This window comes from Rhinoraja longicauda, chromosome 23 (assembly GCF_053455715.1).
Source record: "Rhinoraja longicauda isolate Sanriku21f chromosome 23, sRhiLon1.1, whole genome shotgun sequence".
Taxonomy (NCBI): domain Eukaryota; kingdom Metazoa; phylum Chordata; class Chondrichthyes; order Rajiformes; family Arhynchobatidae; genus Rhinoraja; species Rhinoraja longicauda.
This window is the reverse complement of record NC_135975.1, coordinates 35,003,251-35,025,370: the sequence shown is the minus strand read 5'-3', so window position 1 is coordinate 35,025,370 and position 22,120 is coordinate 35,003,251. Positions and strand designations below refer to the sequence as shown.

The 22,120-nt window shown below is 52.5% G+C and overlaps 1 protein-coding gene across 4 annotated transcripts in view; it reads left to right on the top strand.

The window, feature by feature from the left end:
- The window catches only part of LOC144605135 (uncharacterized), a 111,488-nt gene that overhangs the window by 20,651 nt on the left and 68,717 nt on the right, over positions 1 to 22,120 (top strand). For all 4 annotated transcript variants that reach the window (XM_078420206.1, XM_078420209.1, XM_078420207.1 and 1 more), the window contains 3 exons: positions 5,233 to 5,332; positions 10,075 to 10,293; positions 16,540 to 16,695. In XM_078420206.1, coding sequence (XP_078276332.1) covers positions 5,233 to 5,332; positions 10,075 to 10,293; positions 16,540 to 16,695 — 475 coding nt within the window. The remainder of the gene's footprint in view (positions 1 to 5,232; positions 5,333 to 10,074; positions 10,294 to 16,539; positions 16,696 to 22,120) is intronic.

Below are 22,120 nucleotides of genomic sequence, written 5' to 3'. Positions count from 1 at the left end.
ACACTGCACCAGGCCCCACGCACACCGCACCAGGCCCCACGCACACCGCACAAGGCCCCACGCACATTGCACCAGGCCCCACGCACACTGCACCAGGCCCCACGCACACTGCACCAGGCCCCACGCACTGTGCACCAGGCCCCACGCACACTGCACCAGGCCCCACGCACACTGCACCAGGCCCCACGCACACTGCACCAGGCCCCACGCACACTGCACCAGGCCCCACGCACGGTGCACCAGGCCCCACGCACTCTGCACCAGGCCCCACGCACACTGCACCAGGCCCCACGCACTGTGCACCAGGCCCCACGCACACTGCACCAGGCCCCACGCACGGTGCACCAGACCCCACGCACACTGCACCAGGCCCCACGCACGGTGCACCAGGCCCCACGCACTCTGCACCAGGCCCCACGCACTGTGCACCAGGCCCCACGCACACTGCACCAGGCCCCACGCACTGTGCACCAGGCCCCACGCACACTGTACCAGGCCCCACGCACACTGCACCAGGCCCCACGCACACTGCACCAGGCCCCACGCACACTGCACCAGGCCCCACGCACTGTGCACCAGGCCCCACGCACACTGCACCAGGCCCCACGCACTGTGCACCAGGCCCAACGCACACTGCACCAGGCCCCACGCACTGTGCACCAGGCCCCACGCACACTGCACCAGGCCCCACGCACTGTGCACCAGGCCCCACGCACACTGCACCAGGCCCCACGCACACTGCACAAGGCCCCACGCACACTGCACCAGGCCCCACGCACACTGCACCAGGCCCCACGCACTGTGCACCAGGCCCCACGCACACTGCACCAGGCCCCACGCACACTGCACCAGGCCCCACGCACACTGCACCAGGCCCCACGCACACTGCACCAGGCCCCACGCACTGTGCACCAGGCCCCACGCACACTGCACCAGGCCCCACGCACACTGCACCAGGCCCCACGCACACTGCACCAGGCCCCACGCACACTGCACCAGGCCCCACGCACACTGCACCAGGCCCCACGCACTGTGCACCAGGCCCCACGCACACTGCACCAGGCCCCACGCACGGTGCACCAGACCCCACGCACACTGCACCAGGCCCCACGCACGGTGCACCAGGCCCCACGCACTCTGCACCAGGCCCCACGCACTGTGCACCAGGCCCCACGCACACTGCACCAGGCCCCACGCACTGTGCACCAGGCCCCACGCACACTGCACCAGGCCCCACGCACACTGCACCAGGCCCCACGCACACTGCACCAGGCCCCACGCACACTGCACCAGGCCCCACGCACTGTGCACCAGGCCCCACGCACACTGCACCAGGCCCCACGCACTGTGCACCAGGCCCAACGCACACTGCACCAGGCCCCACGCACTGTGCACCAGGCCCCACGCACACTGCACCAGGCCCCACGCACTGTGCACCAGGCCCAACGCACACTGCACCAGGCCCCACGCACTGTGCACCAGGCCCCACGCACACTGCACCAGGCCCCACGCACTGTGCACCAGGCCCCACGCACACTGCACCAGGCCCCACGCACACTGCACAAGGCCCCACGCACACTGCACCAGGCCCCACGCACACTGCACCAGGCCCCACGCACACTGCACCAGGCCCCACGCACGGTGCACCAGGCCCCACGCACACTGCACCAGGCCCCACGCACGGTGTACCAGGCCCCACGCACACTGCACCAGGCCCCACGCACTGTGCACCAGGCCCCACGCACACTGCACCAGGCCCCACGCACACTGCACCAGGCCCCACGCACACTGCACCAGGCCCCACGCACACTGCACCAGGCCCCACGCACGGTGCACCAGGCCCCACGCACTCTGCACCAGGCCCCACGCACACTGCACCAGGCCCCACGCACTGTGCACCAGGCCCCACGCACACTGCACCAGGCCCCACGCACGGTGCACCAGACCCCACGCACGCTGCACCAGGCCCCACGCACGCTGCACCAGGCCCCACGCACGCTGCACCAGGCCCCACGCACTCTGCACCAGGCCCCACGCACGCTGCACCAGGCCCCACGCACACTGCACCAGGCCCCACGCACACTGCACCAGGCCCCACGCACGGTGCACCAGGCCCCACGCATACTACACCAGGCCCCACGCACGGTGCACCAGGCCCCACGCACGGTGCACCAGGCCCCACGCACACTGCACCAGGCCCCACGCACGGTGCACCAGGCCCCACGCACACTGCACCAGGCCCCACGCACGGTGCACCAGGCCCCACGCACGGTGCACCAGGCCCCACGCACACTGCACCAGGCCCCACGCACGGTGTAGGTCCGGGTCTGGACAGTGTAGGTCCGGACAGTGTAGGCCCGGAGGCCTGGGCGCCGCCTACCGGAGGTTGTGTAGCAACCCTCCTCCCGGCCCTGGCGGCCGCCATTGGTGGAGCGGGAGCACGTGGCCGCTGGCTGGGTGGTGACGTCACCTTGTCCCTTATTTGGGAGTGAGATAGTTGGCAACCCTATTGAGGAATGATCTTATAGAAGTGCATAAAATCATGAGGAGAATAGACAGGAAGAGTGCACCGTCTTTCCCAGGATAGGAGAATCAAAATTTAGAGGACATCCCAGAGTGCTTAAGGAGGTAGCCCCAGAAATAGGGGATACATTAGTGATAATTTTTCAAAGCTCTTTGGATTCTGGAGTAGTTCCTGAGGATTGGAGGGTAGCTAATGTAACCCCACTTTTCAAAAAGGGAGGGAGAGAGAAAACGGGGAATTATAGACCAGTTACTCTAATATCGGTAATGGGGAAAATGCTAGAGTCAGTTATTAAAGATGGGATAGCAGCACATTTGGAAAATGGTGAAATCATTGGACAAAGTCATCATGGATTTATGAATGGTAAATCATGTCTGACGAATCTTATAGAATTTTTCGAGGATGTAACTAGTAGAGTGGACAAGGGAGAACCAGTGGATGTGTTATATCTGGACTTCCAGAAGGCTTTCGACAAGGTCCCACATAAGAGATTAGTATGCAAACTTAAAGCACATGGTATTGTGGGTTCAGTATTGATGTGGATAGAGAACTGGCTGGCAGACAGGAAGCAAAGAGTAGGAATAAACGGGTCCTTTTCAGAATGGCAGGCAGTGAGGCTGCCAAGGCTCAGTGCTGGGACCCCAGCTATTTACAATATATATTAATGATTTGGACGAGGGAATTGAATGCAACATCTTCAAGTTTGCGGATGACACGAAGCTGGGGGGCAGTGTTAGCTGTGAGGAGGATGCTAGGAGGCTGCAACGTGACTTGGATAGGTTAGGTGAGTGGGCAAATGCATGGCAGATGCAATATAATGTGGATAAATGTGAGGTTATCCACTTTGGTGGCAAGAACAGAAAAGCAGACTATTACCTGAATGGTGGCCGATTAGGAGAAGGGGAGATGCAACGAAACCTGGGTGTCGTGGTACACCAGTCATTGAAAGTAGGCATGCAGGTGCAGCAGGCAGTGAAGAAAGCGAATGGTATGTTGGCATTCATAGCGAGGGGATTTGAGTATAGGAGCAGGGAGGTTCTGCTGCAGTTGTACAGGGCCTTGGTGAGACCACACCTGGAGTATTGCGTACAGTTTTGGTCTCCTAATCTGAGGAAAGACATTCTTGCCATAGAGGGAGTACAGAGAAGGTTCACCAGATTGATTCCCGGGATGGCAGGACTTTCATATGAAGAAAGACTGGATAGACTCGGCTTGCACTCGCTGGAATTTAGAAGATTGAGGGGGGATCTTATAGAAACTTACAAAATTCTTAAGGGGTTGGACAGGCTAGATGCAGGAAGATTGTTCCCGATGTTGGGGAAGTCCAGAACAAGGGGTCACAGTTTAAGGATAAGGGGGAAGTCTTTTAGGACCGAGATGAGAAAGTTTTTTTTCACACAGAGAGTGGTGAATCTGTGGAATTCTCTGCCACAGAAGGTAGTTGAGGCCAGTGCATTGGCTATATTTAAGAGGGAGTTAGATGTGGCCCTTGTGGCTAAAGAGATCACGGGGTATGGAGAGAAGGCAGGTACGGGATACTGAGTTGGATGATCAGCCATGATCATATTGAATTGCGGTGCAGACTCGAAGGGCCGAATGGCCTACTCCTGCACCTATTTTCTATGTTTCTATGTAAGGTGGGAGGGCAAAGATTTAGCAGCAACCTGCAGGTTAATTATTTTGACACAGATGGTAGTGGGTACATGAAGTGAGCTGCCTGGGGAAGTAGTTAAGGCAGGCACAATAGCAACATTTAAAAGAGACTTGGACTGGTACAGGGATAGAAAAGGTTCAGAGGGATATGTGCCAAACGCGGGCAAATATGACAAACTTGGTTGGCATGGATGAGTTGGGCTAAAGGGCTTGTTTCTGTGTTGTGAGTCTCCGTGACTCTACCTCTCCCAGGACTGGGGGAACAGTGTGGACTTCCCACAGTGAACGCCAGCTGGGCAGCAACTCCTTCCTTCCCACATGGGGCAGTCCCATGAACTCACCCTGACATTAGCCGGTCCACGTGACCGCCATCTCCCAGTTGCTCAACACTTTCACATCCCCTCCCACTCCCACACTGACCTCTCTGTCCTGGGCCTCCTCCCCTGTCAGAGTGAGGCCCAGCGCAAATTGGAGGAACAGCACCTTGTATTTTGCTTGGGCAGCTTACACCCAAATATTGATTTCTCTAACTTCAAGTAACCCTTGCTTTCCCCCTCTCTCTCTCTCTCTCTCTCTCTCTCTCTGTCCCTCCCCAACCCTAATTCTCCGACTAGTTTCACTGTCCTCCCGATTAATTTTACTGTTTTCTCTGCCCCTTCCCCTCAGCCATCAATGAACCATTCTACATTTCCTCGTTCACCGTCTGCTTTGATCTGTCCTTTTCACGCCTTACATGCTCTTTGTTCACTTCCATACCTCTAATTTCGTTCTCCCCTGCCTCTCATTATGAAGAAGGGTCTCGACCCGAAACGTCACCCATTCCTTCTCTCCAGAGATGCTGCCTGAGTCACTCCAGCATCTCCTGTCGACCTGACGTTGGTGTGGTTGACTCAGTGCCAGCAGAGACAATGCTGGCAGTTGCGTTGCACGATGTTCCAATAAAGGGCCCAATCAATGCCATTTTCTCAAAGATTGAACACTAAATCCAGGACATTCTGCCCATTGTGCTGAGAATCGTATTTGACTCTCACCATATTCCGTTGACTGTTTGCCAGGGTGGCTTATCAAGCCTTATGATGATATCCTCGCCAAAATGGACATGAGGACGATCCACAGACTGATGCTGGCCAAGATCCAAGCTGCAAACACAAGGATGTAAGTACCGAACATTTCATCTGCCCCCAACCTTTTACTGGGATATCTATAGTAAGATGGCAAGGCTCTGAGGTGGGTGCAGAGAAGATCTAACAAGAATACAAAACATTAGTTGTGGAAAGATTAATGACATTTGTGATTGCATGTCCTTTAGCAGAAACGGTGGTACAGCGGTAAAGCTGCTGCCTCACAGCGCCAGATACCCGGGGTTTAAACCTGACTACGGGTGCTGTCTGTACGGAGTTTGTACATTCTCCCCGTGACCTTTCTCTGGGTGCTCGAGTTTCTTCTCACATTCCAGACGTCCAGGTTTGCAGGCTAATTGGCTTGGTAACATTGTAAATTGTCCCTAGTGTGTAGGGTAATGCTAGTGTGTGGGGATCGCTGGTCGGCGTGGACTCGGTGGGCCAAAGGGCCTGTTTCTACGCTGTGTCTCTGAACTAAACTCAACTAAAGAAGCTTACGGGAGAGCTAATAGAAGTTTTCAACTTGAAGAAGAATTTTGAAAAGAATAAACTAGGAGTAACCTTTTCCACTGGCAGCATTACTCATCAAAGATTGTGGAGGTTTTGTTCCAATACCTGGACAAAAGCAAACCTCTGGAGGAACTCAGCGGTTCAGATGGCAACTGTGGAGGAAAATGGTCGGAGAATGTTTTGAATGGAGATAGGGGTGCCAACTATCTCACTCCCAAATACGGGACAAGGTGACGTCACCGCCCCGTGCCCCACGTGACCTCACCCAGCCAGTGGCCACGTGCTCCCGCTCCACCAATGGCGGCAGCCCGGGCCGGGAGGCAGATTGTTATGCAACCTCCGTTAGGCGGCACCCGGGCCTCCGGACCTACACTGTCCAGACCTACACGGTCCGGACCTGCACAGTCCGGACCTGCACTGTCCGGACCTGCAGTGTCCGGGCCTGCAGTGTCCGGGGCTGCACTGTCCGGGGCTGCACTGTCCGGACCTACACTGTCCGGACCTGCACTGTCCGGGGCCTACAGTGTCCGGGGCCTACAGTGTCCGGGGCCTACAGTGTCCGGGCCTGCAGTGTCCGGGCCTACAGTGTCAGGGCCTGCAGTGTCCGGGCCTGCAGTGTCCGGGCCTGCAGTGTCCGGGGCCTGCAGTGTCCGGGGCCTACAGTGTCCGGGCCTACAGTGTCCGGGCCTACAGTGTCCGGGCCTACAGTGTCCGGGCCTACAGTGTCCGGGCCTACAGTGTCCGGGTCTAATACGGGACAAGGGCAGTCCCGTACGGGACAAACCAATTTAGCCCAATATACGGGATGTCCCGGCTAATACAGGACAGTTGGCAACCCTAAATGGAGACCACCCAAGACTGATGGAATGGAGGGAGATAATTGGTAGGAAGCTTTTTGCAGCCCTCTCCCATCGACACCAGTCTGAAGAAGGGCCTCGTCCTGAAACATTATCTGCCCATTTTCCTCCACTGATGCTGTATGACCAGCTGAGATCCTCCAGCAGTTTGGTTTTTGCTCAACATTCCAGCGCCTGCAGTCTCTGATTCCAATACTTCCTTCTGTTTGATTCCCAATCAAAAACCCACCCACGTCCTCAACCAGACTCTGGAGAAAACGGAGTGGTTTTACCGGTGGATGTGATCAGAGAGGGTGGGAGGGAGGGAGGGGTTGGGGAAGGGCAGCACTGCAGATCATGGCTCACGTGAAGACTGGAATCTCACCTCATTCTGATGGGAATCACTATGTGGCGGGCAGGATTGGAACTGGAAGTTCAGGCAGAAGGGGCCCTCTCCTCGCCAGAGAGCAGACTGCAATGGGGGAGACTGTCGGGATACAGAATTACGTAGAATGTAAAAGACAGAAATGGATTATTCAGCTCAAAGGTGTTTGTGTTCTGCATGAGCTCCTGTTCCTCGTTCCCTTGGTATCTTCCGCTCTTGCTCCTCGTGTATTTCCCTAGCTTCTCCTTAGGTCCATCCATTGTGTTTGCCTGAGTTGCCCCTTGCCCCAGGGAGGCCTGGTGGTGCAGCGGTAAAGTTGCTGCCTTGCAGCGCCAGAGACCCGGGTTCAATCCTGACTGTGGGTGACAATAGACAATAGACAATAGGTGCAGGAGTAGGCCATTCAGCCCTTCGAGCCAGCACCGCCGTTCAATGCGATCATGGCTGATCACTCTCCATCAGTACCCCGTTCCTGCCTTCTCCCCATACCCCCTCACTCCGCTATCCTTAAGAGCTCTATCCAGCTCTCTCTTGAAAGCATCCAACGAACTGGCCTCCACTGCCTTCTGAGGCAGAGAATTCCACACCTTCACCACTCTCTGACTGAAAAAGTTCTTCCTCATCTCCGTTCTAAATGGCCTACCCCTTATTCTTAAACTGTGGCCCCTTGTTCTGGACTCCCCCAACATTGGGAACATGTTTCCTGCCTCTAATGTGTCCAATCCCCTAATTATCTTATATGTTTCAATAAGATCCCCCCTCATCCTTCTAAATTCCAGTGTATACAAGCCCAATCGCTCCAGCCTTTCAGTGCTGTCTGTACGGGGTTTGTACATTATCCCCGTGACCTGGGATCTCCCATTTCCTCCCACCCTCCGAAGACATACAGATTTGTAGGTTTATTTTACAGATTCAGCGCGGAAACAGGCCCTTCGGCCCACCGAGTCCGCATCGACCAGCGATCCCCACAGACCAACAGTATCCTACACACACTAGGGACAATTTACACATGCATGTACCAAGCCAATTAACCTACAAACCTGTACGTCTTTGGAGTGTGGGAGGAAACTGAAGATCTCGGATAAAACCCACGCGGTCACAGGGAGAACGTACAAACTCCGTACAGACAGCGCCCGTAGTCGGGATTGAACTCGGGTCTCCGGCGCTGCATTCGCTGTAATGCAGCAACTCTACCGCTGCGCCACCGTGACCGCCCTTGGCTAATTGGCTTGATATAATTGTAAATTGTCCCTAGTGTGTGTATGGTAATGTGCAGGGATTGCTGGTTGGTACGAACTCGGTGGGTCGAAGGGCCTGTTTGCATGCTATATCTCCAAACTAAACTACACTGAACTAAACTAAAGGGAAAGTCAAATGAGTAGTTCAACATGAAAGCATCGAATCAATCTACATTATCACCATAGTCCGGGTTAAACTGTTCTTTCGGTGTCCTCACTGGACCTGCCCATGAAGAAGATATACTCATTTCTTCCACTTTTGCCCTTTATCACACGTAAATCTCACTTCCGCCTCTTCCGATACCTTGATAAATTACAATTAAAACACAAGGTACTTGTGCTATAACACCAGGGTAAGCATTCAACCAAGAAAACCAGGCCCAAAACCAAAGTACCATCTAAACTGATTATACAAACCTGTGCTAAGGGCAATAACTAACTCCATATGCAATATTCAGCTACGTTCATGTTAATAAGCACGTTTAAACAGAACAATTGTGTAGGTGCAAGTGTATCAATGGGGTTTGCAAGTGGGCACCTCCCTTCACTGGAGTTTTGTTGATTGGGCCCACGACACCTCGTGAAGGCTCAGCAGTTGGTTCTGAGAAGAGAAAAGAAAAGAATAGAATAGAATAGAATAGAATAGAATAGAATTGCCTTTATTGTCATCCAAAAACATGTTTTTGGATGACAATAAAGGCCATTCTATTTATTCAAAAGCATGTTTTTGGACAAAATTCCGTTACCCACAGTCAACAATAAGAAGCAATAAAAATAAAGCAATAAAACCCACAATCACAAAAACAACATAAAACAAGAAACATCCATCCCAGTGAGTCTCCTCCAGTCACCTCCTCACTGTGATGGAAGGCCAGAATGTATTTTCTCTTCCCTGCTGTCCTCTCCCGCGGTCAGGCAGTCGAACTTGCCACGTCGGGGCAGTCGTGGCTCCCGACATTGAAGCCCCCGCCGGGCGGTGGAAAATCCCGCGGCCTATTCCAGGCCGCGCCGGATGGCGAAAGGTCCGCAGCGGGCCGACCCAAGCCCCGCGATTCGGGGCGGACGAAGACGCTGCCGCTGCTGGAGCTCCCGAAGTCGGCCCCCACCCAGGGACCTGCGAGCTTCCGACCTCCACAGGGCCCATGGTCCACGGCCGAAGCCTCCAGAGGCTCCAAAGGCATCTCAGAACCATCTCCCCCGACCCTCCCCCCTCCCTCAATACCAGCTCTCACCACCTTTGCTACCAGTATCTTCTGGATAAAGGATATTACAGATGAATCACTCTAACTGATGCTGGAGCTTGATGAGTAAAGTTGTGCAAGGTGACTGTGAGTGGATGTGAAGATGGCAGATAGCCAGAGAAGGGATGGCACAATGAAGCCTTCAGCACCGTCAAAGGTTATGCTTGTGTTTTGTTTAGAGATACAGCGCGGAAACGGGCCCTTACGGGTCCGCGCCGCCCAGCGATCCCCGCACACTAACACTATCCTACACCCACTAGGGACGTTTTTTAAAAACATTTACCAAGCCAATTAACCTACAAACCCGTACGTCTTTGGAGCGTGGGAGGAAACCGAAGATCTCGGAGAAAACCCACGCAGGTCACGGGGAGAACGTACAAACCCAGCACCCATAGTCGGGATGGAACCCGGGTCTCCGGCGCTGCATTCGCTGTAAGGCAGCAACTCTACTGCTGTGCCACCGTGACCGCCCGACAAAGTTCTGGCCAACAAAGTACCTGGCCATAATTTACAAAATGAATTGGAAATATCCCCCGAGTAATTTTTTATTTTCACTTTCTACACAGAAAATTGCAAAGGATGAACATGTCAAGGTATGGATATGCCCACCCAGTTATCCTCCTCCATTACGAAGAGGCCAGGACTCTGCCCATGATCAGGCGCAGGAAGCGCACACCAATGTTCATCCTAAAGGATGGGAAGCCTCCAATCCCAGCCATGAAAGTGGAAAACCCTGCCTTAAATAAACTATATTATTCATTAAATGATGGATCGTGCATCATTTAGTATCCTTGAAACTTCGTTATCAACACGTTCAGTAACATTGGGCTACGTTCTATGTTTTTTGAGACGGGAACAAACGGAAGAATGACTCGTAGCCAGCGGGAATGGAACTCGACTCAAAACCCTGGCTGGAATGAAATGGAAGCCTCAAGTGATCTCTCCAGGATAAGGATATCACCAAATGCTGGAGTAACTCAGCAGGTCAGGCAGCATCTAGGAGAGAAGGAATGGGGTGACGTTTCAGGTCGAGACCCTTCAGCATCTAGGAGAGAAGGAATGGGTGACGTTTGGGTCTCGACCTGAAACGTCACCCATTCCTTCTCTCCTAGATGCTGCCTGACCTGCTGAGTTATTCCAGCATTTTGTGATACCTTCGATTTGTACCAGCATCTGCAGTTATTTTCCTACAGAATTTCCTGGATAAGGGGGCACAGTATAAGGTGTGAAGGTTAAAAGTAAAGGTCAAGTCAGTTGTGGAAACAGAGATTAGTGCAGATAGGACAGCTGGCCAATGTTGTAGTGTGAGGCTAGACATGACGAGGTGAGGGAGAGTGGGAGGGGAGATGGTCAGGGCGATGAGAGGCTGAAATGGGTCTGTGTTCCTTGGACTTCAGAAGACTGAGGAGTGATCTCGTTCAAACGTACAAGATCCCAAGGGAGCTTGGATTAGTGGGGGTGACAGAGGTTGTAGGACGAAGGCAGGAGAGTGGGGTTGAGAGGGAAAGATAGATCAGCCATGATTGAATGGCGGAGTAGACTTGATTAGGGCCGAATGCCTGCATTCTGCTCCTAGAACTTATGTGCTTGACAGGATATTTGTTGAGATGTTTCCACCAGTGAGAGAATGGTGAACAAGAGGAAATGATGACAAGATAAGGAGGCAGCCATTTTAAACTGAGGGGCAGAGAGGCCTCTTCTCTAAAAGGGGCGCGAATCTCTGCAATTCTCTGCCCCATGGGTGGTGGAGGCCAGATCACTAAATATATTTAATATGGAGATGGAGAAATATTTGAACGATGGGGGAATTGAGGGTGATGGGGAACTGCGGAGAAAGAGTTGCTGGATCAACCCCGATCATGCTGAATAGTGGGGCAGTCTTGAGGGCCCTGGTGGGGACCTGCTCCTATTGTCTCATGTTCTTGTGTCTCTTGAGAGGTGGGAGCGTGTGAAATTGGAACAGGTAAGAGAGATGGGGTGGTTGCAAAGGGGCTACAGTGTAGTGAGGGAGTGAACGTAATGGGTGAAGGTGAGTTCATGGGGAGGGGGGATGAGTGGGAGAGGGGATGGGTTCTGGTTGAAGGTAAGACCGGCGGGCAGCGTGAACGTGATGTGGGAAGGTGCAGAGCATGTAGGGTACGAGTGACCGGAGAGGGGGAGTGGATGGGTACAGGGGAATTATAGAAACATAGAAAATAGGTGCAGGAGGAGGCCATTGAGCCCTTCGAGCCAGCACCGCCATTCATTGTGATCATGGCTGATCATCCACAATCAGTAACCCGTGCCTGCCTTCTCCCCGAATCCCTTGATTCCACTAGCCCCTAGAGCTCTATCTAACTCTCTTTTAAATCCATCCAGTGAATTGGCCTCCACTGCCTTCTGTGGCAGAGAATTCCACAAATTTACAACTCTCTGGGTGAAAAAGTTTCTTCTCCTCAGTTTTAAATGGCCTCCCCTTTATTCTTAGACTGGTTCTGGACTCGCCCAACATTGGGAACATCTAGCTTGTCCAGTCCTTTTATAATTTTATACGTTTCTATTAGAATTAGTGGGGAGGGGGGAATTGTACGGGGAGGGGGGAGTTGTACAGGGAGGGTGGGAGTTTTCGGGCAAAGTGATCGTGGCAGGAAAGGGAAACGTGATGGGGAAGGCACAAACAATGCAAGAGGACAGTGACCAGAAGTGTGAGATTGAGGTGAAATGAGAGTGATGGGGAAGGGTTGGTCATAGGTTCAGAAGTGATAGGAGCCCAATTAAGGCCATTCGGCCCATCAAGTCTACTCCGCCACTCAATCATGGCTGACCTATCTCTCCCTCCTAACCCCGCTCTCCTGCCCTCTCCTCGTATCCCCTGACACCCGCACTAATCAAACTGAGGTAAATGGGAGTGATGGGGGAGGGTTAGTGATGGGGTAAAGTGAGAGTGATGAAGTAGGCGAAGGGATGAGAGCTTTGGGTGAAGAGGAGAATCATGGTGCAGGGACGGGGATGACGGAGAGGGAGTAGGTAGGATGGGTTGAGGGGAAGTTAATGGAGGTGGGGAGAGGTGAAAGTGGTGGAGTAGGGGTGATGGGCCCAGAGAATGAGGGGGAACAGAGAGAGTGATGGTGAGGGAGGACATTGAGAATGATCGGGTGGCTGAGAGTGGTGAGACTGGTGTGAGTGGTACACTGAGAGTGGTGGGACCGTGGAGTGAGTGGTACAGTGAGAGTGGTGGGGAAGGGTGGGAGTGGTACACTGAGAGTGGTGGGGAAGGGTGGGAGTGGTACACTGAGAGTGGTGGGGAAGGATAAGTGGGTGTAGTAACCGTGATGTGTGAGAGATTGATGGGTGCATATGTGACTGGTGAGGCAGTGGGAATTGATGGCATGTTGGGCGGCTTCATACGTTCGTAAGTTATTGGAGCAGAATTAGGCCATTCGGCCCATCATGCCTGCTCCCCCATTCAATCATGGATGATCTATCCCCCCCTCTCAACCCCATTCTCCTGCCTTCTCCCCCATGACCCCTGACACCCGTACCAATCAAGAATCTGTCCATCTCTGCCTTAAATACATCCACTGACTTGTTTGGAGTCCACAGGGTTAGAGTGATGGGGTAGGGGTAAATAAATGGTAAATAAGTGAGAATAATAATCAGGTTGAGGATGGTGAGTGAGGGAGGTCAGAGGTCGAGAGTGGAGGGAAACGTTGGACAGAGAGAGGTGATGATATGTAATAAAAAAGGAACTGCAGGTGGTAGTTTATACCAGAGATATACACAAAATGCTGGAGTCACTTAGTGGGTCCGGAAACATCTCTGGAGAAAATGGTTGTGGGGGACGGACGGACGGACGGGGGGGACTGGAAGCAAGAAAAGACCAGGACAGATCAGGGCTGACAACAGATGACCCCAGGCAGAGAGGTTCACTGAATGTTGGCTCGGGATAGTGTGATGCCAAGAGGCGATGCATCGTTGTGAACTGTGAGACTGGTAACCTGACTTCTAGTGGGAGGAGGGGGGGGGGGGGGGAGTAAAGGGGGATGGGAGTGTTGGTAGACGTTAGCTAAAATTGGAGAATTCAATATTCATATTGCTGGGTTGTAAGTTGCCCAAGCAAAATATGAGGTGCTGTTTCTCCAATCTGCCTGTGGCTTAGGGATGCCAACTGTCCCATATTAGCCAGGACATCCCGTATATTGGGCTAAATTGGTTTGTCCCATATGGGACTGCCTTTGTCCCGTATTAGGCCCGGACGCTGTAGGCCCGGACGCTGTAGGCCTGGACGCTGTAGCCCCGGACACTGTAGGCCCGGACATTAGGCCTGGACACTGTAGGCCCGGACACTGCAGGCCAGGGGGCAGCTGTATGCCCGGACAGTGTAGGTCCGGAGGCCCAGGCGCCGCCTAATGGAGGTTGCGTAGCAACCCACCTCCTGGCCCGGGCGATCACCATTGGTGGAGCGGGAGCACGTGGCCACTGGCTGGGTGAGGTCATGTGGCGCGCGTGGCGGTGACATCACCCTTTGTCCCTTATTTGGCAGTGAGAAAGTTGGCAACCCTACTGTGGCCTCTTTGGCAATGGAGGAAGCCCCAGGAGGGTCGGTATGGGAATGGAAGGGGAGTTTCAATGGTTAGCAACTGGGAGATCCAGCAGGCCTTAGCGGACTGAGCGCAAGGATTCAGCAAAATGCCTGCCAAGTCTACGCTCCGTCTCGCAATGTACAAGACCCCGCATTGGGAACGCGGCAAAATGTGTAGGAAAGAACTGCAGATGCTGGTTTAAATCGAAGGTAGACACAAAGTGCTAGAGTAACTCAGCGGGACAGGCAGCATCTCGGGAGAGAAGGAATGGGTGACGTTTCGGGTCAAGATCCTTCTTCAGATTGATGTCAGGGGAGGGGGCGGGACAAATGTCTGAGGAGGGGGTAGTATGGGTGGGAAGGGATGAGTGAAGCAAGAGATTGCGGTGGCAATAGTCTCTGTGGAGGCAGAAACAGCTGGAGATGGGAAGATGTGATTATTGGTGAGGAAGAGGGAAAAGAGGTGGGGCAGGTAAGTGTGTTGGACAGGGTGAAAGTGATAAGGAAAGTAGGAGTGATGGTGGAAGGTGAGAGTGACGGGGGAGGGGGGAGGTGTGTAGAGAGGGTGGGAGTGAGGGGGAGGTGTGTAGAGAGGGTGGGAGTGAGGGGGAGGTGTGTAGAGAGGGTGAGAGTGAGGGGGAGGTGTGTAGAGAGGGTGAGAGTGACGGGAGAGGGGGGAGGTGTGAAGAGAGGGTGAGAGTGAGGGGGAGGTGTGTAGAGAGGGTGAGAGTGAGGGGGAGGTGTGTAGAGAGGGTGAGAGTGACGGGAGAGGGGGGAGGTGTGTAGAGAGGGTGAGAGTGAGGGGGAGGTGTGTAGAGAGGGTGGGAGTGAGGGGGAGGTGTGTAGAGAGGGTGGGAGTGAGGGGGAGGTGTGTAGAGAGGGTGAGAGTGAGGGGGAGGTGTGTAGAGAGGGTGAGAGTGACGGGAGAGGGGGGAGGTGTGTAGAGAGGGTGAGAGTGAGGGGGAGGTGTGTAGAGAGGGTGAGAGTGAGGGGGAGGTGTGTAGAGAGGGTGAGAGTGAGGGGGAGGTGTGTAGAGAGGGTGGGAGTGAGGGGGAGGTGTGTAGAGAGGGTGAGAGTGAGGGGGAGGTGTGCAGTAAAGGTGAGAGTGAGGGGGAGGTGTGCAGTAAAGGTGAGAGTGAGGGGGAGGTGGTTAGAGAGGGTGAGAGTGAGGGGGAGGTGTGTAGAGAGGGTGAGAGTGACGGGAGAGGGGGGAGGTGGTTAGAGAGGGTGAGAGTGAGGGGGAGGTGTGTAGAGAGGGTGAGAGTGAGGGGGAGGTGTGTAGAGAGGGTGAGAGTGAGGGGGAGGTGTGTAGAGAGGGTGAGAGTGAGGGGGAGGTGTGTAGAGAGGGTGAGAGTGAGGGGGAGGTGTGTAGAGAGGGTGGGAGTGAGGGGGAGGTGTGTAGAGAGGGTGAGAGTGACGGGAGAGGGGGGAGGTGTGTAGAGAGGGTGAGAGTGAGGGGGAGGTGTGTAGAGAGGGTGGGAGTGAGGGGGAGGTGTGTAGAGAGGGTGAGAGTGACGGGAGAGGGGGGAGGTGGGTAGAGAGGGTGAGAGTGAGGGGGAGGTGTGTAGAGAGGGTGAGAGTGAGGGGGAGGTGTGCAATAAAGGTGAGAGTGAGGAGCATTGAGAATGACGCAGGAGGTGTGATCGAAGGACATGAGTGATAACGATGGGAGAGGGTACGAATCATCGTGTGATGGGGAAAGGTGAGGTTTGTGGGTGAGGAGAGTAATGGGGACAGTCAGTTCAGTTGATTGTCACATGTGCCGAGCGAGGTACAGTGAAAGAGTGATGAGACTGGTGGGGAAGGAAGGGAGTTAAGGGGGAGTGATGAGAGTAACGAACAAGCTTGAAAATTACCAGTCTGAAGAAGGGCCTCGACCCGAAACGTCACCCATTCCTTCTCTCCAGAGATGCTCTCTCACTGTCCCGCTGAGTTACTCCAGCATTTTGTGTCGACCTTTGAAAATGACATTGCTGGTTTTGCTGGGACTGTGGTGGGGAAATGGGGGCGAGGGAGGGGGGGGCAGTGGGTGATCGAGGGAGGGGGGGGCAGTGGGTGATCGTGTTCAAGAGGACGGTGATTTGGACATTCTTTTCGTAACGAATATAAGATGATGGTGCTTGTGAAGCATGAGTTAAATGGTGAATCTGTGGAATTCATTGCCAAAGAAGTCTCTGGAGGGCAAGGCGATGGATATTTTTACGGCAGAGATAGATTCTTGATCAGTACGGGTGTCAGGGGTTATGGGGAGAATGGGGTTAGGAGGGAGAGATAGATCAGCCATGATTGAATGGTGGAGTAGACTCGATGGGCCGAATGGCCTAATTCCACTCCTATCGCCTACGACCTTATGAAATAGCTAATCGGGTGTTGTGCATCACTTTCAAAGTAAGCCTGTCATGGGTTACTCCAGTTACTATTGAACCCTGGTAATATCTGTGGTTGGATTGCTCCTTGACTCAAGGTACAGCTACCCTTCAGGTAATCTTGCTGTCTGCCGAAGCCACTCTGGCCTCTCCTGCCCAGGAACCTTCTACACCAATATCTTCAACGATTCGGCAGAACATCCCACTCTGGTGGGCAGCTTCACTCCATTTGGTCAAGGAAGCATTTTCTTAACCGGGGAGTAAGTGTTCAATAAAAAATATACTTGTAATACAATGGCAAAATAACTTTGCAAACTGGAAATGGGAAATAAGGGTGGCGCGGTGGCGCGGCGGTAGAGTTGCTGCCTCACAGCGCCAGGGACCCGGGTTCCATCCTGACTACGGGTGCTGTCTGTATGGAGTTTGTACGTTCTCCCTGTGATGGCGTGGGTTTTGTCCGGGTGCTCCGGTTTCCTCCCACACTCCAAAGACTTACAAGTTTGTAGGTTAATTGGGTTCAGTAAAATTGTAAATTGTCCCTAGTACATGTAGGATAGTGTAAGGGTGCGGGGTGAGTGGGGACTCAGTGGGGACTCAGTGGGGACTCAGTGGGGACTCAGTGGGGACTCAGTGGGGACTCAGTGGTGTGAAGGGACTGTTTCCATGCTGTGTCTCTAAAGTTAATTGGTTACAGTAAATTATCCCTGGTACGTACAGTAGGTGGATGGTAACGGGGGGTTGAAAGGCAAGTGAAAGCAAGTGTGCTGGAATGGCATGGACTCGGTGGGCTGAAGGGCCTGTGTCCGCACTCTATCTCCAAACTAAACTCTAAACTAAACTAAAGAACAGAAAATGACTCAGCAGGACAGGCAGTGTCCGTAGAGAGAGAAATAGAATGAGGAAAAATCAGTGATTGAACATGTTTTAAGATGCAGTGACAAAGGGCAGTGGAGCAAAGGACAAAGTTGAACAACGTTTGTCTGAAGAAGGGTCTCGACCCGAAACGTCGCCCATTCCTTCTCTCCCGAGATGCTGCCTGACCCGCCGAGTTACTCCAGTATTGTGGGTCTTCCTTCGATTTAAACCAGCATCTGCAGTTCTTTCCTACACAAAGTTGAAACTTTGCAGTCAGATAGATGGCCAGAATTTAAATTGATAAATTAAGTGACAAGATGTAGAATATAGAAATGTGCAGGCCCTTCGGCCCACAATGCTGATGCTGAACATGATGGCAGGTTAAAGTGATCTGCTCTGTGTGCCTGTGATCCCTATCCCTGCTCTTCCTGAATATCCATGTGCCCACTCCAAAGCTTCACAGATACCACGATCATATCTACCTCCACCATCAGCCTTGGCATTCCTGCCTCCACCATCAGCCTTGGCATTCCTGCCTCCACCACCAGCCTTGGCATTCCTGCCTCCACCACCAGCCTTGGCATTCCTGCCTCCACCGCCAGCCTTGGCATTCCTGCCTCCACCGCCATTCCAGGCTCCCCCCACTCTGTGTAAAACGTCTTACCCCACACATCTTACAACTTTGCTCCACTCACGTTAACATTTAGATGAGTTTATTATTGTCACATGTACTAAGGCAGTGAAAAGCTTTCAGTTGCCTGCTATCCAGTCAATGTAAAGATTAGACCCGATTACAATGAATATTTAGTGCAAGATAAAGTCCGTTAAAGGTAGTTCAAAGGTCTCCAATGAGGTAGATGGGAGGTCAGCACTGCCCTCTAACTGGTGAGAGGACTTTTCAGTTGCTTGCTGGGAAGAAACTGTCCCTGAATCTGGAGGTGTGCGTTTTTACACTTCTGTACCCCTTGCCCGGTGGGTGAAGGGAGAAGAGGGAGTGGTTGGGGTGAGACTGGCCTTGATTATGCTGCTGGCATAATCATAATGAGTCGATGGAAGGGAGGTTGGTTTGTGTGATGGTCTGGGCTGCGACCACTGCTCACTGCAATTTCTTGTGGTTCATAACTTCATCAGTGATAGGAGTAGAACTAGGCCATTCGGCCCATCAAGTCTACTCTGCCATTCAATCACGATCTATCTTTCCCTCCTAATCCCATTGGTCTTGGATGAAGCTGTTTCCAAACCATGGATAGACACAAAATGCTGGAGTACCTCAGCAGGTCAGGCAGCATCTCGGGGAAGAAGGAATGGGTGACATTTCGGGTCGAGACCCTTCTTCAGACTGATGTCGGGAGAGGGGGGGGGTGCGGGACATCCTTTTTACCTGCGCCTCTTCTGCAAGCATCTGCTACGGACAGCAGTGTGGGGCAGTGCAGTCACCCAGTACAGAGCCCGTGCCTGCCTTCTCCCCATACCCCTTGATTCCACTAGTCTCCAGAGCTCTCTCTAAATCTCTTTTAAACTCATTCAGTGAATTGGCCTCCACTGCCCTCTGTGGCAGAGAATTCCACAAATTCACAACTCTCTGGGTGAAAAAGTTTTTTCTCACCTCAGTTTTAAATGGCCTCCCCTTTATTCCTAGACTGTGTCTCCTGGTTCTGGACTCCCCCAACATTGGGAACATTTTTCCTGCATCCAGCTTGTCCACTCCTTTTATAATTTTATACGTTTCTATAAGATCCCCTCTCATCCTTCTAAACTCCAGTGAATACAAGCCAAGTCTTTCCAACCTTTCCTCATATGACAGTCACGCCATCCCGGGGATTAGCCTCATGAACCTATGCTGCACTGCCTCAATAGCAAGGACGTCCTTCCTCAAATTAGAAAGCCAGGAGGAGGTGGAGGAGAGGTAATTGATGAGAGTTAATGATGGTCTACTTGTAGCAGAGAAGATGGCCTAACTTTCTATCCATCTATCTATCTATCTATCTTTCTAATTTATCTATCCATCCATCCATCCATCCATCCATCCATCCATCCATCCATCCATCCATCCATCCATCCATCCATCCATCCATCCATCCATCCATCCATCCATCCATCCATCCATCCATCCATCCATCCATCCATCCATCCATCCATCCATCCATCCATCGGCTGTAGATGCAATTTTGTTGGGGATAAAAAATAACAAAGGCAAAAAGCTTACTTGTGGTGTCAAGGTATTTGCAGGATCTGACATTGGAGGTACATAGTAGCTCTGGTCTGCTCTGTGGTTGTTGAGAAGTTGGTTCAGGTCCTGGCTCAGTTGCCTGTTGTTATCCTACCAACAACTAAAGATCAGTCCAGAGCTACTATCTCCCACAATGGAGACCCTCGGACTATCTTTGATCAGACTTTACTGGACTTTATCTTGGGCTAAACATTATCCACATTATTCCCTTTATCCTGTATCTGCACACTGTGGACGGCTCGATTGTAATCATGTATTGTCCTTCCGCTGACTGGTTAGCGCGCAACAATAGCTTTACACGATACCTTGGGACACGTGACAATAAACTAAGTTAGAGGATGGTGGATCTGTGGAATTCATTGCCACAGAAGGCTGTGGAGCCCGTCAATGGATATTTTTAAAGCAGAGATTGATAGATTTTTGATTAATATAGGTGTCACATTAGCAAATTTGCAGATGATACTAAGTTGGGGGGTAGTGTGAATTGTGAGGAAGATGCAATAAGGCTGCAGGGTGACTTGGACAGGTTGTGTGAGTGGGCGGATACATGGCAGATGCAGTTTAATGTAGATAAGTGTGAGGTTATTCACTTTGGAAGTAAGAATAGAAAGGCAGATTATTATCTGAATGGTGTCAAGTTAGGAGGAGGGGGAGTTCAACGAGATCTGGGTGTCCTAGTGCATCAGTCAATGAAAGGAAGCATGCAGGTACAGCAGGCAGTGAAGAAAGCCAATGGAATGTTGGCCTTCGTAACAAGAGGAGTTGAGTATAGGAGCAAAGAGGTCCTTCTACAGTTGTACCGGGCCCTGGTGAGACCGCACCTGGAGTACTGTGTGCAGTTTTGGTCTCCAAATTTGAGGAAGGATATTCTTGCTATGGAGGGCGTGCAGCGTAGGTTCACTAGGTTAATTCCCGGAATGGCGGGACTGTCGTATGTTGAAAGACTGGAGCGATTGGGCTTGTATACACTGGAATTTAGAAGGATGAGGGGGGATCTTATTGAAACATATAAGATAATTAGGGGATTGGACACATTAGAGGCAGATAACATGTTCCCAATGTTAGGGGAGTCCAGAACAAGGGGCCACAGTTTGAGAATAAGGGGTAGGCCATTTAGAACGGAGATGAGGAAGAACTTTTTCAGTCAGAGGGTGGTGAAGGTGTGGAATTCTCTGCCTCAGAAGGCAGGGGAGGCCAGTTCGTTGGATGCTTTCAAGAGAGAGCTGGATAGAGCTCTTGAGGATAGCGGAGTGAGGGGGTATGGGGAGAAGGCAGGAACGGGGTACTGATTGAGTGATCAGCCATGATCGCATTGAATGGCGGTGCTGGCTCGAAGGGCTGAATGGCCTACTCCTGCACCTATTGTCTATTGTCTATTGTCTATTGTCACGGGTTCTGGGCAGAAGGCAGGAGAATGGGGTTGAGAGGGAAAGATAGATCAGCTACGATTGAAAGGCAGAGTAGACTTGATGGGCTGAATGGCCTAATTCTGCTCCTATCACTTATCAACTTATCTCAGCTGAGTTTGTGAAGAAGCTGGCCGCTCAGGATCACATGACATCAGCAGACCAACAACTAGAGCTTGTGGGCCTACTTAGCTTTCAAAGTGTCAAGTTGGCATGAAGGTTTATCTGATCACCCATGCCTGTTTATAACTGCCAAAATGTATATACTGATGATGGGCACAACTGTACGAGACAGGCTACATCTCTGGAGAGAAGGAATGGGTGACGTTTCGGGTTGAGACCCGTCTTCAATCACCCATTCCTTCTCTCCAGAGATGCTGCCTTTCCTCTTCCTCAAACTCCGACAGCCCGGTCGACCACTGTACACACTGCTGCTGATCAGAGATGAACAATCTCAGCCTGGCCTGGCCTGGCCTGGCCTGGCCTGTACAGGAGCATGTTGGCAGCACAGTAGAACCAAATAGTTGACACAATAGTTGTGGTTCCCCTCTTGCCTCACTCAGCCCCACGTGTTCATGCCGATGCCTAATTTCACCTTGCTGCTCCCTCTGTTTTAGTCCCGGTTCACCTTTTGTCCCATCTTAGCAGGCAAGGGGCGGCACGATCCTGACTACGGGTGCTGTCTGTACAGAGTTTGTACGTTCTCCCTGTGACTGTGCGGGTTTATCCGGGTGCTCAAAGACGTACAGGTTTGTAGGTTAATTGGCTCCTGTGAAATTGTTCCCAGTGTGTAGGATGAGAAACTGGGATAACATGGGACCACATAGAGTGATACAGTGTGGAAACAGGCCCTTCAGCACAACTTGCCCACACCGGCCAACATGTCCCTGCTCCACCAGTCCCACCCGCTCGCGTTTGGCCCATATCCCTCCAAACCCGTGCTATCCGTGTACATGTCTACAGCACAGAAGATTGTTGGTCGGTACGGACTCGGTGGGCCAAAGGGCCTGTTTTCACACAGTATCTCGAAACTAAACTAAGTAATCCATAAAGACTTTCCTCGCCTATCATTCAGTAGACCCATGGCTGAAGGCACATTTGCAGCATCATCCAAGCACAGTTGACACATGAGAAACAGTGTTAAACGACACAACAATCTCTCCCAAAAATAAGACCAGGTTAGCGCTTGGTGTT